The 16,795-nt window shown below is 55.8% G+C and overlaps 1 protein-coding gene across 1 annotated transcript in view; it reads left to right on the forward strand.

The window, feature by feature from the left end:
• Window positions 1-16,795, forward strand: part of nphs1 (NPHS1 adhesion molecule, nephrin) — a 79,780-nt gene that overhangs the window by 31,393 nt on the left and 31,592 nt on the right. The window contains exons 16-26 of the mRNA XM_078536201.1: window positions 1,180-1,320; window positions 1,995-2,116; window positions 3,123-3,285; window positions 4,528-4,684; window positions 6,811-6,962; window positions 9,004-9,115; window positions 11,112-11,293; window positions 12,574-12,633; window positions 12,996-13,115; window positions 15,464-15,488; window positions 16,432-16,567. Of these exons, the coding sequence (XP_078392327.1) occupies window positions 1,180-1,320; window positions 1,995-2,116; window positions 3,123-3,285; window positions 4,528-4,684; window positions 6,811-6,962; window positions 9,004-9,115; window positions 11,112-11,293; window positions 12,574-12,633; window positions 12,996-13,115; window positions 15,464-15,488; window positions 16,432-16,567 (1,370 nt within the window). The remainder of the gene's footprint in view (window positions 1-1,179; window positions 1,321-1,994; window positions 2,117-3,122; window positions 3,286-4,527; window positions 4,685-6,810; window positions 6,963-9,003; window positions 9,116-11,111; window positions 11,294-12,573; window positions 12,634-12,995; window positions 13,116-15,463; window positions 15,489-16,431; window positions 16,568-16,795) is intronic.

Genomic DNA, 16,795 nt, shown 5'->3' on the forward strand with positions numbered 1-16,795 from the left:
AGCAAATTTAAACACATGTCTACAAATTACTACCATAATAACTTATAAACAAATCCCCAAATTAATCACTCCCAGGTAAATCTTCACCAAGGCAACAGTTACCCATAGAATTTAAACAGAGACCAGGCAAAGCACATCTGACTTTATGAATTCAAAACGAGGTTCCTTGCAATTTGGCCCGGTTTGCAGAGACAGCTGTAGGTTTACAGGCTGCTTAGATCTTAAATGCCTCTGACTCTCTCACACAAACTTCTTTCTGTCTATACCCAGCTTCCCCTTTGAGTGTAAATTTTCCGTTGCATCCCAGGCTTCTAATGTCACATCTTCCAACAATAACATGTTCATCTCACTAGTTTTATTAGTAACACAAACACAGTGCTTGCCGTCTCCCAGCTCGGTGTAAGATTTAACCCTTTCTTTCGAATGGTTTATTTAAAAATGCAAACTGCCCCCTGACATCTATCTTTCTAAACTTTCCCCATGTTGACCTCATTATCATTTCAAACCTACTTCATTCTATCCATCAGAGCACCCAGACTGGCTGGCTTTAATCCAGTTAAGTCACACACAGGCACAGACAGCACGAAACTCTATTTGAAAGGTAATTTCCAATAACAGTATAGACATTAATATCTCTTCATGACACTGCCCTTTGCCCTGGCCTGGCCCCTTTGCCCTCGCCCTGTTTGAGTTCATTGAGATGGTTAGAAACCCTTTCTGACCAGCCTGGTCAATACTGCCCCTGGACTCCCAACCCCCCCAGTCAGTTTGTATCTTGTCCCTGTCGCCGATTCGATCGCCTGGCCAATGGGTCAGGGCGTGGGGTCAAGCTGTCACCTTCTCCCTGCCCATCACTTTGATTTGAATTCCTCTGTTCGCTTAGCTGACACTGGTCTAGGTAAGACAAGGTGCTACCCACCGTCAGCCCAGGAGCCTGCAGCACCCAGTGCCCTCCTGGGAACATCTCTCTCCAATTGGCTCTAATGCTGCTCTCCTACTGCTCGGACCGGTTTACCTGTTTGTCCAGAGAGGGATTTCTCCCAGACGGACACATTCCCTGCCTCCTAATTCAATGGGAAATCCAGAATATTCTTCAAAGCCCCGTTCCTTACGCTGGGCGATAGGTTGCAATGTAGAGGATGTGCGGGTCTGAGGGAAATGTCGGTGTGGCTTTTACAGACGGACCCACACGTCACCACCTGAAGGCGGACGGGTCGCTGGAGATCTGGAACCTGACCCGGAATGATGCCGGGATCTACAGGATCCACCTGAGAAACGAAGAGGGAGAGAACGAGATGCTCATCAAACTGGAGGTGAAATGTGAGTGAGGCGACTGATCAGCTGAGCTGCCCGGAGAGGAGTTTTACTCTGTATCTAACCCCGTGCTGTACCTGTCCTGGGAGTGTTTGATGGGGACAGTGTAGAGGGAGCTTTACTCTGTATCTAACCCCGTGCTGTACCTGTCCTGGGAGTGTTTGATGGAGACAGTGTAGAGGGAGTTTTACTCTGTATCTAACCCCGTGCTGTACCTGTCCTGGGAGTGTTTGATGGAGACAGTGTAGAGGGAGTTTTACTCTGTATCTAACCCCGTGCTGTACCTGTCCTGGGAGTGTTTGATGGGGACAGTGTAGAGGGAGTTTTACTCTGTATCTAACCCCGTGCTATACCTGTCCTGGGAGTGTTTGATGGGGACGGTGTAGAGGGAGTTTTACTCTGTATCTAACCCCGTGCTGTACCTGTCCTGGGAGTGTTTGATGGGGACGGTGTAGAGGGAGATTTACTCTGTATCTAACCCCGTGCAGTAACTGTCCTGGGAGTGTTTGATGGGGACAGTGTAGAGGGAGCTTTACTCTGTATCTAACGGCTGCTCTGTGGATTGAGGCTGTAGTAGATCCCCAGTTGAAGTGGGATTTGTATTTTGCGAGCTCTGTGTGGATCTGTCTTACTGTGTTTCTGGATTCTCAGCTGGAACTGAACTTCTTTCTGACCCTCAGACTCGCCCCGAATTTCCGGGATCACGGACCCGGCGGAGGTGGATTTGGGGGGATCGGTGGAGTTGGTCTGTACAGCAGATGCTAACCCAGTGACCAGCCACATGGTGATATGGAGGTGGATTGTAAGTGTGAATCACCTTTCATCCAGTCCCCGACTGACCACCCACATTGTCCCCTGTGTGAGCCCCTGAGAAGCCGGAATATTCAATCCCACGTACCGGAACATTCTCCACAGAACATCGGAGCTCGGGGCAGGGAGTGGACATTCGGCTCCTCGAGTCTGCTACCCCATTCAATCCCGTCATGGCTGATCAGCTACCTCAGCTCCACTTTCCCTCCCTATCCCTCGGTGCCCAAAGACCCCATCGATCCGGGTCTGGAATATACTGAATGTCGGAGCATCACCAGCTTCCCGAGGAGGGGGGGAGGGAGAGAATTCCAAACATTCCCCACCCTCCGAGAGAGGACATTTCCCCTCCTCTCCGTCCCTCACCCTGAGACTGTGACCCTGCTCCACATGCCCCACACCCACCCCAACGCCCCCCCCCATCCCCTCCACCCGCAACCACCCCCTCACCCCCAACCACCCCCCCACCCCCACCCCCACCCCCCCACCCAGTTCCAGACTCTCCAGTCGTTGGGAGGGGGGCAAACTCTGGGCATCGCGCCTGTCAAACCCTCTGAGAATTTGATCTGTTTCAGTGAGATCAGCCCTCACCCCAGAGAATATCGGCCCCCTCTCCCCCATCCCTCCCTAAAGGACACCCCAGTGAGATCAGCCCTCACCCCGCTAAACCCCAGAGAATATCGGCCCCCTCTCCTCCATCCCTCCCTAAAGGACACCCCAGTGAGAGCAGCCCTCACCCCGCTAAACCCCAGAGAATATCGGCCCCCTCTCCCCCATCCCTCCCTAAAGGACACCCCAGTGAGAGCAGCCCTCACCCCGCTAAACCCCAGAGAATATCGGCCCCCTCTCCTCCATCCCTCCCTAAAGGACACCCCTGTCACCCCGGGGGACCTGGTCTAATGAGGCCGCGCCTGCCTGTGCGATTCGGTGTTAGACTGTGTGCAGATGTTTCCTGCTCTGGACACTGCTGACCCTGCTACACCTCCTCTCCGTCCCTGCAGGGTGAAGGGAGGAAAGTGACCGAGAGTGACCAGGTTTACCTGGACAGCACGACAAAGCTGATCATCGAGGCAGCAACGCAGAGTGACGCTGGGAGCTATGAGTGCTTGGCTGACAATGGGATCGCTCCAGTGACCACAGCGAGAGCCCAGCTCATTGTCCGATGTGAGAGAATGTCCGAGCGGGACCGGAGATGTGACCACGGGCGAGCTTTCGGACGCGGCCAGGGTTAATTAGATCCAATCCACTTGGTGAAGTTAATATTGAGACTCAGCTGCTTCCTTTGCTGGAGAGAGTTTGTTGACCTAGTTCACAGTCAACACCACTCCCACCGCCAGTGTCCCAGCCATCCCCAATCAGAGCTGTACATACACCTCCTGAATAATGGAGCTACCGTGAAGGCTAACAATGTCATTAATAAGATGTAGACAGCGAGGAGCGATCATTCACTCCCTGAGAAGACTGGTCACAGTCACTCTCTGGGGTTCAGGGGTTGACTCTCACTCCTGTCACTCCCTGGATCAGTTCTCCAATCCCGTTCTGACTGTCTCAGCATTGCTTCGGGGCCTATCCCAGTCTCAACACACCGATTAAATCGGTGCCAAATCAAACCGGTGTTAGTGCAGGAGCGGGGTTATGGTGAGAACACAATTAGCATGTGTTAGCAAGACAGTGTAGAGGGAGCTTTACCCTGTATCTAACCCCGTGCTGTACCTGTCCTGGGAGTGTTTGATGGGGACAGTGTAGAGGGAGCTTTACCCTGAATCTAACCCCGTGCTGTACCTGTCCTGGGAGTGTTTGATGGGGACGGTGTAGAGGGAGCTTTACGCTGTATCTAACCCCGTGCTGTACCTGTCCTGGGAGTGTTTGATGGGGACAGTGTAGAGGGAGCTTTACTCTGTATCTAACCCCGTGCTGTACCTGTCCTGGGAGTGTTTGATGGGGACAGTGTAGAGGGAGCTTTACTCTGTATCTAACCCTGTGCTGTACCTGTCCTGGGAGTGTTTGATGGGGACGGTGTAGAGGGAGCTTTACTCTGTATCTAACCCCGTGCTGTACCTGTCCTGGGAGTGTTTGATGGGGACAGTGTAGAGGGAGCTTTACTCTGTATCTAACCCCGTGCTGTACCTGTCCTGGGAGTGTTTGATGGGGACAGTGTAGAGGGAGCTTTACTCTGTATCTAACCCCGTGCTGTACCTGTCCTGGGAGTGTTTGATGGGGACAGTGTAGAGGGAGCTTTACTCTGTGTCTAACCCCGTGCTGTACCTGTCCTGGGAGTGTTTGATGGGGACAGTGTAGAGGGAGCTTTACTCTGTATCTAACCCGTGCTGTACCTGTCCTGGGAGTGTTTGATGGGGACAGTATGCAGTGAGCTCTGATTTATGGCTGTTTCTGATGTTTCCACAGTTAAGCCGAAGTTACAGAAGGGGGTCCATTTGAGTAAGGAGGCAGTGGCTGGTGATGGGAGCTCCACAGCCACATTGATCTGTAAAGCTGAGGGAATCCCGGATGTGGAATTCTACTGGGCAAAAAATGGTGTTGCGCTGGATCCCAATAACCCCAGGTATGGGAGATATTCCCCTTGTGGGGAGATAAGGGTAGAGGGTGAGGTATAACCCCTGGTTGGAACTTGATATCTTCTTGGTACCTGATTCTTTGTAGCCCAGTGAGAGCCAGTGACATGGGGACTGGCCCCCAGTGACACCCAGTGCCGGGGTTGCTCCACCTCAGTGGGACCCAGTGACACAGGGACTGCTCCCCAGTGAGAGCCAGTGCCGGGGGAGCTGTAACACAGTGATTGCCAGTGCCAGGGGAGCTGTAACGCAGTGATTGCCAGTGCCAGGGGAGCTGTAACACAGTGATTGCCAGTGCCAGGGGGGCTGTAACGCAGTGATTGCCAGTGCCAGGGGAGCTGTAACACAGTGATTGCCAGTGCCAGGGGAGCTGTAACACAGTGATTGCCAGTGCCATGGGGGCTGTAACGCAGTGATTGCCAGTGCCAGGGGAGCTGTAACACAGTGATTGCCAGTGCCAGGGGAGCTGTAACACAGGGATTGCCAGTGCCAGGGGAGCTGTAACACAGGGATTGCCAGTGCCAGGGGAGCTGTAACACAGTGATTGCCAGTGCCAGGGGAGCTGTAACACAGTGATTGCCAGTGCCAAGGGAGCTGTAACACAGTGATTGCCAGTGCCAGGGGAGCTGTAACGCAGTGATTGCCAGTGCCAGGGGAGCTGTAACACAGGGATTGCCAGTGCCAGGGGAGCTGTAACACAGGGATTGCCAGTGCCAGGGGAGCTGTAACACAGGGATTGACAGTGCCAGGGGAGCTGTAACACAGTGAGAGCCAGTGCCAGGGGAGCTGTAACACAGTGAGAGCCAGTGCCAGGGGAGCTGTAACACAGTGATTGCCAGTGCCAGGGGAGCTGTAACACAGGGATTGCCAGGCTGTAACACAGGGATTGCCAGTGCCAGGGGAGCTGTAACACAGGGATTGCCAGTGCCAGGGGAGCTGTAACACAGGGATTGCCAGTGCCAGGGGAGCTGTAACACAGGGATTGCCAGTGCCAGGGGAGCTGTAACACAGTGATTGCCAGTGCCAGGGGAGCTGTAACACAGTGATTGCCAGTGCCAGGGGAGCTGTAACACAGTGATTGCCAGTGCCAGGGGAGCTGTAACACAGTGATTGCCAGTGCCAGGGGAGCTGTAACACAGTGAGAGCCAGTGCCAGGGGAGCTGTAACACAGGGATTGCCAGTGCCAGGGGAGCTGTAACACAGTGATTGCCAGTGCCAGGGGAGCTGTAACACAGTGATTGCCAGTGCCAGGGGAGCTGTAACACAGTGATTGCCAGTGCCAGGGGAGCTGTAACACAGTGATTGCCAGTGCCAGGGGAGCTGTAACACAGGGATTGACAGTGCCAGGGGAGCTGTAACACAGTGAGAGCCAGTGCCAGGGGAGCTGTAACACAGTGAGAGCCAGTGCCAGGGGAGCTGTAACACAGTGATTGCCAGTGCCAGGGGAGCTGTAACACAGGGATTGCCAGTGCCAGGGGAGCTGTAACACAGGGATTGCCAGTGCCAGGGGAGCTGTAACACAGGGATTGCCAGTGCCAGGGGAGCTGTAACACAGGGATTGCCAGTGCCAGGGGAGCTGTAACACAGTGATTGCCAGTGCCAGGGGAGCTGTAACACAGTGATTGCCAGTGCCAGGGGAGCTGTAACACAGTGATTGCCAGTGCCAGGGGAGCTGTAACACAGTGATTGCCAGTGCCAGGGGAGCTGTAACACAGTGAGAGCCAGTGCCAGGGGAGCTGTAACACAGGGATTGCCAGTGCCAGGGGAGCTGTAACACAGTGATTGCCAGTGCCAGGGGAGCTGTAACACAGTGATTGCCAGTGCCAGGGGAGCTGTAACACAGTGATTGCCAGTGCCAGGGGAGCTGTAACACAGGGATTGCCAGTGCCAGGGGAGCTGTAACACAGTGATTGCCAGTGCCGGGGGAGCTGTAACGCAGTGAGAGCCAGTGCCAGGGGAGCTGTAACGCAGTGATTGCCAGTGCCAGGGGAGCTGTAACACAGTGAGAGCCAGTGGTTACAGGAAGGTGGGTAGGGTTAGTAGGGGTATTGGAGACAGAGAATATAGTGTGGGATTGGCCCAGAACTCTGAGCAGTTAATGTGTTTTGTTTGTTAGGTATTTACAGACGACTCTCCATGAGGGACCTCTTCACACAGGACAGCTGAACATCATCAATGCCTCTGCTTCCCTGGATTATGCAACATTCACCTGCACTGCTCAGAACCCCCTGGGCTTAGACACGTTCGATATCCACCTGGTCAGCACGGGTATGTCCCCAATCAGACAGCACAACTCTCCCCCATCCCCACGTACACTCTCCCCCATCCCCACGTACACTCTCCCCCATCCCCACGTACACTCTCCCCCATCCCCACGTACACTCTCCCCCATCCCCACGTACACTCTCCCCCATCCCCACGTACACTCTCCCCCATCCCCACGTACACTCTCCCCCATCCCCACGTACACTCTCCCCCATCCCCACGTACACTCTCCCCCATCCCCACGTACACTCTCCCCCATCCCCACGTACACTCTCCCCCATCCCCACGTACACTCTCCCCCATCCCCACGTACACTCTCCCCCATCCCCACGTACACTCTCCCCCATCCCCACGTACACTCTCCCCCATCCCCACGTACACTCTCCCCCATCCCCACGTACACTCTCCCCCATCCCCACGTACACTCTCCCCCATCCCCACGTACACTCTCCCCCATCCCCACGTACACTCTCCCCCATCCCCACGTACACTCTCCCCCATCCCCACGTACACTCTCCCCCATCCCCACGTACACTCTCCCCCATCCCCACGTACACTCTCCCCCATCCCCACGTACACTCTCCCCCATCCCCACGTACACTCTCCCCCATCCCCACGTACACTCTCCCCCATCCCCACGTACACTCTCCCCCATCCCCACGTACACTCTCCCCCATCCCCACGTACACTCTCCCCCATCCCCACGTACACTCTCCCCCATCCCCACGTACACTCTCCCCCATCCCCACGTACACTCTCCCCCATCCCCACGTACACTCTCCCCCATCCCCACGTACACTCTCCCCCATCCCCACGTACACTCTCCCCCATCCCCACGGACACTCTCCCCCATCCCCACGTACACTCTCCCCCATCCCCACGTACACTCTCCCCCATCCCCACGTACACTCTCCCCCATCCCCACGTACACTCTCCCCCATCCCCACGTACACTCTCCCCCATCCCCACGGACACTCTCCCCCATCCCCACGGACACTCTCCCCCATCCCCACGTACACTCTCCCCCATCCCCACGTACACTCTCCCCCATCCCCACGTACACTCTCCCCCATCCCCACGGACACTCTCCCCCATCCCCACGTACACTCTCCCCCATCCCCACGTACACTCTCCCCCATCCCCACGTACACTCTCCCCCATCCCCACGTACACTCTCCCCCATCCCCACGTACACTCTCCCCCATCCCCACGGACACTCTCCCCCATCCCCACGTACACTCTCCCCCATCCCCACGTACACTCTCCCCCATCCCCACGTACACTCTCCCCCATCCCCACGTACACTCTCCCCCATCCCCACGTACACTCTCCCCCATCCCCACGTACACTCTCCCCTATCACTGACTCTACCCACCCATTTAATCCCCTCCCACATCCCCATGTACACTCTCCCCTATCACTGACTCTACCCACCCATTCACACCCCTCCCACATCCCCATGTACACTCTCCCCTATCACTGACTCTACCCACCCATTTAATCCCCTCCCACATCCCCATGTACACTCTCCCCTATCACTGACTCTACCCACCCATTTAATCCCCTCCCACATCCCCATGTACACTCTCCCCTATCACTGACTCTACTCACCCATTTAATCCCCTCCCACAGCCCCATGTACACTCTCCCCTATCACTGACTCTACCCACCCATTCACTCCCCTCCCACATCCCCATGTACACTCTCCCCCATCACTGACTCTACCCACCCATTCACTCCCCTCCCACATCCCCATGTCCACTCTCCCCTATCACTGACTCTACCCACCCATTTAATCCCCTCCCACATCCCCATGTCCACTCTCCCCTATCACTGACTCTACCCACCCATTTAATCCCCTCCCACATCCCCATGTACACTCTCCCCTATCACTGACTCTACCCACCCATTCACTCACCTCCCACATCCCCATGTCCACTCTCCCCTATCACTGACTCTACCCACCCATTCACTCACCTCCCACATTCCCATGTCCACTCTCCGTCATGAGACCTTTTAACCCGTCAGTGTCTGTTTCTCCCAGGTCGACCTGACCCTCCTACAGGACTTGCTTTGCTGAGAAAGACCCACAACTCGGTCACCCTGTCCTGGGCCGCAGGATTCAACGGAGGCCTGGAACAGACTTTCCAAATCAGGTGATTGATCCTTGACCTCTGCTGGAGAGGTCATGACCTCCCTCGAGGGGGTAACTCAGGGGAGAGTGGGGGGAGGATGGATACTGCCTCCTGCAGGTGTGTGTCAGTATTTACAGGCCGTAAGATGCCCTTTCCCGCTGGTCAGACTCCTGCGGTTAATCCCCTCGCTTGGCCAGAGTTTGACCGATGGTCAATATGTTGAGAGCCTCTGTTTAGATATTTACAATATTACAGGATCCAAGTATTTTATTATCTTGGTATTTTCAACAGGGAAAATGGCCATTCGGCCCATCTGCTCCGTGCTGGTGTTCCTGCTCCACTCCAGCCTCCTCCCACCCCCCTCTCCATCTCACCCCATCCCCATATCCTTCTATTCCTTTCTCTCCCTCATGTGTTTATCCAGCTTCCCCCTTAAACACATCGACACTATTCACCTCGACCACTCCCTGTGGGAGCGAGTCCCACATTCTCCCCACTCTCTGGGTAAAGAGGTTTCTCCTGAATTCCCCATTGGAATTATTAGTGATGATCTTATATCGATGGCCCTTAGTTCTGGTCTCACTCCGACAAGTGGAAACATCTTCTCTACGTCTACCCCATCGAAACCCCTTTCATCATTTTAAAGTCCTCGATCAGGTCACCCCCCCCTCAGCCTTCTCTTTACTAGAGAAAAGAGCCCCGGCCTGTTCAATCTTTCCTGATAGTTATAACCCCTCAGTTCTGATACTGTCCTTGTGAACATTGCTTCACCTGTCCACAGAGCTCTAAATGCGGTCTAACCGAGGGATATGGAGACCGGAACTGTGCACGGTGCTCCCAGTGTGGTCTAACCGAGGGATATGGAGACCGGAACTGTGCACAGTGCTCCCAGTGTGGTCTAACCGAGGGATATGGAGACAGGAACTGTGCACGGTGCTCCCAGTGTGGTCTAACCGAGGGATATGGAGACCGGAACTGTGCACGGTGCTCCCAGTGTGGTCTAACCGAGGGATATGGAGACCGGAACTGTGCACGGTGCTCCCAGTGTGGTCTAACCGAGGGATATGGAGACCGGAACTGTGCACGGTGCTCCCAGTGTGGTCTAACCAAGGGATATGGAGACTGGAACTGTGCACAGTGCTCCCAGTGTAGTCTAACCAAGGGATATGGAGACAGGAACTGTGCACAGTGCTCCCAGTGTGGTCTAACCAAGGGATATGGAGACCGGGACTGTGCACAGTGCTCCCAGTGTGGTCTAACCAAGGGATATGGAGACTGGAACTGTGCACAGTGCTCCCAGTGTGGTCTAAACAAGGGATATGGAGACCGGGACTGTGCACAGTGCTCCCAGTGTGGTCTAACCAAGTGATATGGAGACCGGAACTGTGCACAGTGCTCCCAGTGTGGTCTAAACAAGGGATATGGAGACCGGGACTGTGCACAGTGCTCCCAGTGTGGTCTAACCAAGGGATATGGAGACCGGAACTGTGCACAGTGCTCCCAGTGTGGTCTAACCAAGTGATATGGAGACCGGAACTGTGCACAGTGCTCCCAGTGTGGTCTAACCGAGGGATATGGAGACTGGAACTATGCACAGTGCTCCCAGTGTGGTCTAACCAAGGGATACGGAGACTGGAACTGTGCACAGTGCTCCCAGTGTGGTCTAACCGAGGGATACGGAGACTGGAACTGTGCACAGTGCTCCCAGTGTGGTCTAACCGAGGGATATGGAGACGGGAACTGTGCACAGTGCTCCCAGCGTGGTCTGACCAAGGGATATGGAGACCGGAACTGTGCACAGTGCTCCCAGTGTGGTCTAACCAAGGGATATGGAGACCGGAACTGTGCACAGTGCTCCCAGTGTGGTCTAACCAAGGGATATGGAGACCGGAACTGTGCACAGTGCTCCCAGTGTGGTATAACGTTGATAGTTTAACGTTGCGAGAGTGTTGCCTTGTTTCTCGCTGTGTATTTGGGGACAGTGTGCTTGCTGATCCTGTGTGGTTTAATCCTGCAGGTATATCTCTGAGCGATCGCTCAGCTATCTTTATGCTGATGTTTATCCAGCTCAGGCCTCGAGTTTCACTCTGACGGGACTGAGACCACTGACCGTGTACAATGTCTCTGTCAGGGCGGTCAACGCGTTGGGCAGCAGTGATTACGCCGACTCTGGGATCGCCCTGAGTGTCACCACATCAGGTAAAGGAGGGCAGTCCCTCCGCATCCTCCATACCGGGAAAGGGCTGTCAGGGCAACACACCACAGTGGACACGGAGCCATTTACAGCACAGAGGGAGGCCATTCAGCCCATCGACTCCATGCCGTCTCTCTGCAGAGCAATCCAGTCAGTCCCATTCCCTCTGCTCTATTCCCGTATCCCTGTGAGTTTATTTCCCTCAAGTGTCCGTCCAATTTCCTTTTGAAATCGTTCATCGTCTCCGCTCCCACCATCCTCGTAGGCAGCGAGTTCCAGCTCCTTACCACTCGCTGTGTAAAAAAGTTCCTCCTCACATCCCCAAACCCGCCTGCCCAAAACCTTCAATCTGTGTCCCCCAGTCCTTGGTACCATCAGCTAATGGCAACAGCTTCTCTTTGTCGACCTTATCTAAACCCGTCATCATCCTATTACCATGACAACAAGATGAACAAGACTCTCAGTCTGATCATCTGAGCACCATCGTGAGTGGGGCTAGGCGGGATTGACAGAGAATAGGAGGGTGTGTGTGACAGGCAATGTGGTTGGGGGGAGGTGAGGGTGTGTGTGACAGGTGATGTGATGTGGGTGAGGTGAGGGTGTGTGTGACAGGTGATGTGATGTGGGGGAGGTGAGGGTATGTGTGCCAGGCGGTGCGGTGTGGGGGTGGTGAGGGTGTGTGTGACAGGTGATGTGATTTGGGGCTGTGTGTCGGTGTGTGTGACAGGTGGTGCAGTGTGCGGGTGTGTGTGGATGTGTGACAGTCGATGTGGTTGGGGGGAGGTGAGGGTGTGTGTGACAGGTGATGTGATGTGGGGGAGGTGAGGGTATGTGTGCCAGGCGGTGCGGTGTGGGGGTGGTGAGGGCGTGAGTGACAGGCGATGTGATGTGGGGCTGTGTATGGGTGTGTGTGACAGGTGATGTGGTGTGGGTGAGGTGAGGGTGTGTGTGACAGGCGATGTGGTGTGGGTGAGGTGAGGGTGTGTGTGACAGGCCATGTGGTGTGGGTGAGGTGAGGGCGTGTGTGACAGGTGATGTGATTTGGGGCTGTGTGTCGGTGTGTGTGACAGGTGGTGCAGTGTGTGGGTGTGTGTGGGTGTGTGACAGTCGATGTGGTTGGGGGGAGGTGAGGGCGTGAGTGACAGGCGATGTGTGGGGGAGGTGAGGGTGTGAGTGACAGGCGATGTGATGTGGGGCTGCGTGTGGGTGTGTGTGAGAGTGACAAAGCGGCTGATATCTGAGAGTGGGACAGACTCTGATTCCGTTTGTGACTGTCTCCCCACAGATACGGGAGTGTGGGATCCATTCCCAACCAAAGCTCGATTCATCCCGGAGCAGATTCCAGGTGAGTGCTCAATATTGGACGTGTCTGAGTCCAGGTGAGGAGGGTCAGTACTGAGGGAATGCCGCACTGTCAGAGGGTCAGTACTGAGGGAGTGCCGCACTGTCAGAGGGTCAGTACTGAGGGAGTGCCGCACTGTCGGAGGGTCAGTACTGAGGGAATGCCGCACTGTCGGAGGGTCAGTGCTGAGGGAGTGCTGCACTGTCGGAGGGTCAGTACTGAGGGAGTGCTGCACTGTCGGAGGGTCAGTACTGAGGGAGTTCTGCACTGTTGGAGGGTCAGTACTGAGGGAGTGCTGCACTGTCGGAGGGGAGTTTTTAAGAGCCACCTGATCAAGTGCACTCACGTCTCTCTCTCTCTTGTAGGTGGTTTCCTGATCCCGCTGCCTCTCCTCATTCCGCTCCTCATCCTCGCCCTCCTTTTGCTCTTCGGGAACATTGGGATTATTGTGGGACTGATACACAGAGTGAGACAGAGAGGGACAGGTAACACCATCAGATCCTCACTCCCTCACACTCACCCTCACCCTCATCCCCACCCTCACCCTCCACCCTCCACCCTCACCCTCACCCTCCACCCTCACCCTCCACCCTCACCCTCCACCCACACCCTCACCCGCACCCTCACCCTCCACCCTAACCCTCACCCTCACCCTCCACCCCTCACCACTCACCCTCCACCCACACCCTCACCGTCCACCCTAACCCTCCACCCTAACCCTCCACCCTAACCCTCCACCCTAACCCTCCAACCTCCCACCACCCTCCACACTCACCCTCCACCCTCCACACTCACCCTCCACCCTCCACTCTCACCCTCCACCCTCCACTCTCACCCTCACCCTCCACCCTCATCCTCACTCCCTCACCCTCACCCTCCACCCTCCACCCTCCACTCTCACCCTCCACCCTCCACTCTCACCCTCCACCCTCCACCCTTATCCTCACACCCTCACCCTCACCCTCCACCCTCCACCCTCACTCTCACCCCCACCCTCACCATCCACCCTGCACCCTCTACCCTCTACCCTCTACCCTCCACCCACACCCTCCACCCTCACCCTCCACCCTCCACCCTCACCCTCCACCCTCTACCCTCACCCTCCACCCTCACCTTCACCCTCCACCCTCACCCTCCACTCTCACCTTCCACCCTCCACCCTCCACTCTCACCCTCCACCCTCCACCCACCACCCTCCACACTCACCCTCCACCCTCCACACTCACCCTCCACCCTCCACTCTCACCCTCCACCCTCCACCCTCACCCTCACCCTCCACCCTCATCCTCACTCCCTCACCCTCACCCTCCACCCTCCACTCTCACCCTCCACCCTCCACTCTCACCCTCCACCCTCCACTCTCACCCTCACATTCACCCTCCACCCTCACACTCACCCTCCACCCTCACACTCACCCTCCACCCTCACACTCACCCTCACCCTCCACCCTCCACTCTCACCCTCCACCCTCCACTCTCACCCCCACCCTCCACTCTCACCCTCAACCTCCACCCTCAATCTCACCCTCCACCCTCCACCCTCTGCCCTCTACCCTCTGCCCTCTGCCCTCTACCCTCTACCCTCTACCCTCTACCCTCTACCCTCTACCCTCCACCCACCACCCTTCACACCTCACCCTCCACCCTCACCTTCACCCTCCACTCTCACCCCACACCCTCCACCCTCCACCCTCAGCCTCACCCTCCACCCTCACCCTCTACCGTCTACCCTCACACTCCACCCTCACCCTCCACTCTCACCCTCCACCCTCACACTCACCCTCCACCCTCACACTCACCCTCCACCCTCACACTCACCCTCCACCCTCACCCTCACTCTCACCCACCACCCTCCACTCTCACCCTCCACCCTCCACTCTCACCCTCCACCCTCCACTCTCACCCTCCACCCTCCACTCATCCTCCACCCTCCACTCTCACCCTCCACCCTCACACTCACCCTCCACCCTCACACTCACCCTCCACCCTCACACTCACCCTCTACCCTCTACCCTCTACCCTCCACCCTCCACCCTCACCCTCCACCCTCACCCTCCACCGTCACACTCACACTCACCCTCCACACTCACACTCACCCTCCACACTCACACTCACCCTCCACCCTCTACCCTCTACCCTCTACCCTCTACCCTCTACCCTCCACCCTCCACCCTCACCCTCCACACTCACACTCACCCTCCACACTCACACTCACCCTCCACACTCACACTCACCCTCCACACTCACACTCACCCTCCACACTCACACTCACCCTCCACACTCACACTCACCCTCCACACTCACACTCCACTCTCACACACACCCTCCACCCTCACACACACCCTCCACCCTCCACCCCTCACCCTCCACCCCTCACCCTCCACCCTCCAACCTCTACCCTCACCCTCCACACCTCACCCTCCACCCTCACCCTCCACCCTCACCCTCCCCTGCACCCTCACAACCTGCCCTCCACCCTCATCCTCCACCCTCCACCCTCCACCCTCCCCCATCGCCCTCCGCCCTCACACCAAATCCCACCATCACATCAACTCGCTCCACCCTAATCGCTTCAACCTCCACCCTCCCTGTTCCCCTCACCTCCACCCTCACCTCCATCCTCACCTCCACCCTCCCACTCTCTCTTCCACCCTCACCAACTCACTCCAAACAACCTGTCCCTCCTCCCTCCTGCCCTTCCTCACACCTCACTCCTTCCATTTACCACTGATCACGATCTCTCCAGCACAACTTGCCTCTGATTCCCTCCCCTCCCCCTTTCCCCTCTCAGAAAATTTTAATCAAAACACGATTCATTTTCTGCTTTATTACAGGAAAAGATACAGAAAAATCTGCAAGGTGAGAAAATATTTACGTAGAGACCCCTGTCCTGGGAGTGTTTGATGGGGACAGTGTAGAGGGGGATTTACTCTGTATCTAACCTCGTGCTGTACCTGTCCTGGGAGTGTTTGATGGGGACGGTGTAGAGGGAGCTTTACTCTGTATCTAACCCTGTGCTGTACCTGTCCTGGGAGTGTTTGATGGGGACAGTGTAGAGGGAGCTTTACTCTGTATCTAACCCCGTGCTGTACCTGTCCTGGGAGTGTTTGATGGGGACGGTGTAGAGGCAGCTTTACTCTGTATCTAACCCCGTGCTGTACCTGTCCTGGGAGTGTTTGATGGGGACAGTGTAGAGGGAGCTTTACTCTGTATCTAACCCCGTGCTGTACCTGTCCTGGGAGTGTTTGATGGGGACGGTGTGGAGGGAGCTTTACTCTGTATCTAACCCCGTGCTGTACCTGTCCTGGGAGTGTTTGATGGGGACAGTGTGGAGGGAGCTTTACTCTGTATCTAACCCCGTGCTGTACCTGTCCTGGGAATGTTAGATGGGGACGGTGTCGAGGGAGCTTTACTCTGTATCTAACCCCGTGCTGTACCTGTCCTGGGAGTGTTTGATGGGGACGGTGTCGAGGGAGCTTTACTCTGTATCTAACCCCGTGCTGTACCTGTCCTGGGAGTGTTTGATGGGGACAGTGTAGAGGGAGCTTTACTCTGTATCTAACCTCGTGCTGTACCTGTCTTGGGAGTGTTTGATCGGGACAATGTAGAGGGAGCTTTACTCTGTATCTAACCCTGTGCTGTACCTGTCCTGGGAATGTTTGATTGGGACAGTGTAGAGGGAGCTTTACTCTGTATCTAACCCCGTGCTGTACCTGTCCTGGGAGTGTTTGACGGGGACGGTGTAGAGGGAGCTTTACTCTGTGTTTAATCCCGGTGTGTGCGTTATTTTGTGCTGTTTCAGTCTCCAGCGGAAGGAGTTAAATGATTATACTGATGAGCTGGTGAATGTTACCTCGAGACGGACAATGTTAATCGAGACTGAATCTGAGCTCTGTTCTACAACATACGAGAGTTATGATGCCAGCACCTCACATTGTGTAAGATTAATTTCCCTCCCCTCTCCTGGATTCTGTTCAGTCGATTCCCTGTGATCTGATGGGAGATCCAGCCAATCCCCAGCTCCCTCCGCTCCCTCTTTGTGGGAAGATTGTGGGTTTGTCTGAACCAATTCGACATGTGAGCAGTGTGTGTGTGTCACCCTCCATACTCTGCATTCCCTTATCACCGGCTCCATCCCCCTCTCTCTCTCTCTCTCTCTCTCTCTC

This window comes from Cetorhinus maximus, unplaced genomic scaffold (genome assembly GCF_964194155.1).
Source record: "Cetorhinus maximus unplaced genomic scaffold, sCetMax3.hap1.1 HAP1_SCAFFOLD_985, whole genome shotgun sequence".
NCBI classification, from domain to species: domain Eukaryota; kingdom Metazoa; phylum Chordata; class Chondrichthyes; order Lamniformes; family Cetorhinidae; genus Cetorhinus; species Cetorhinus maximus.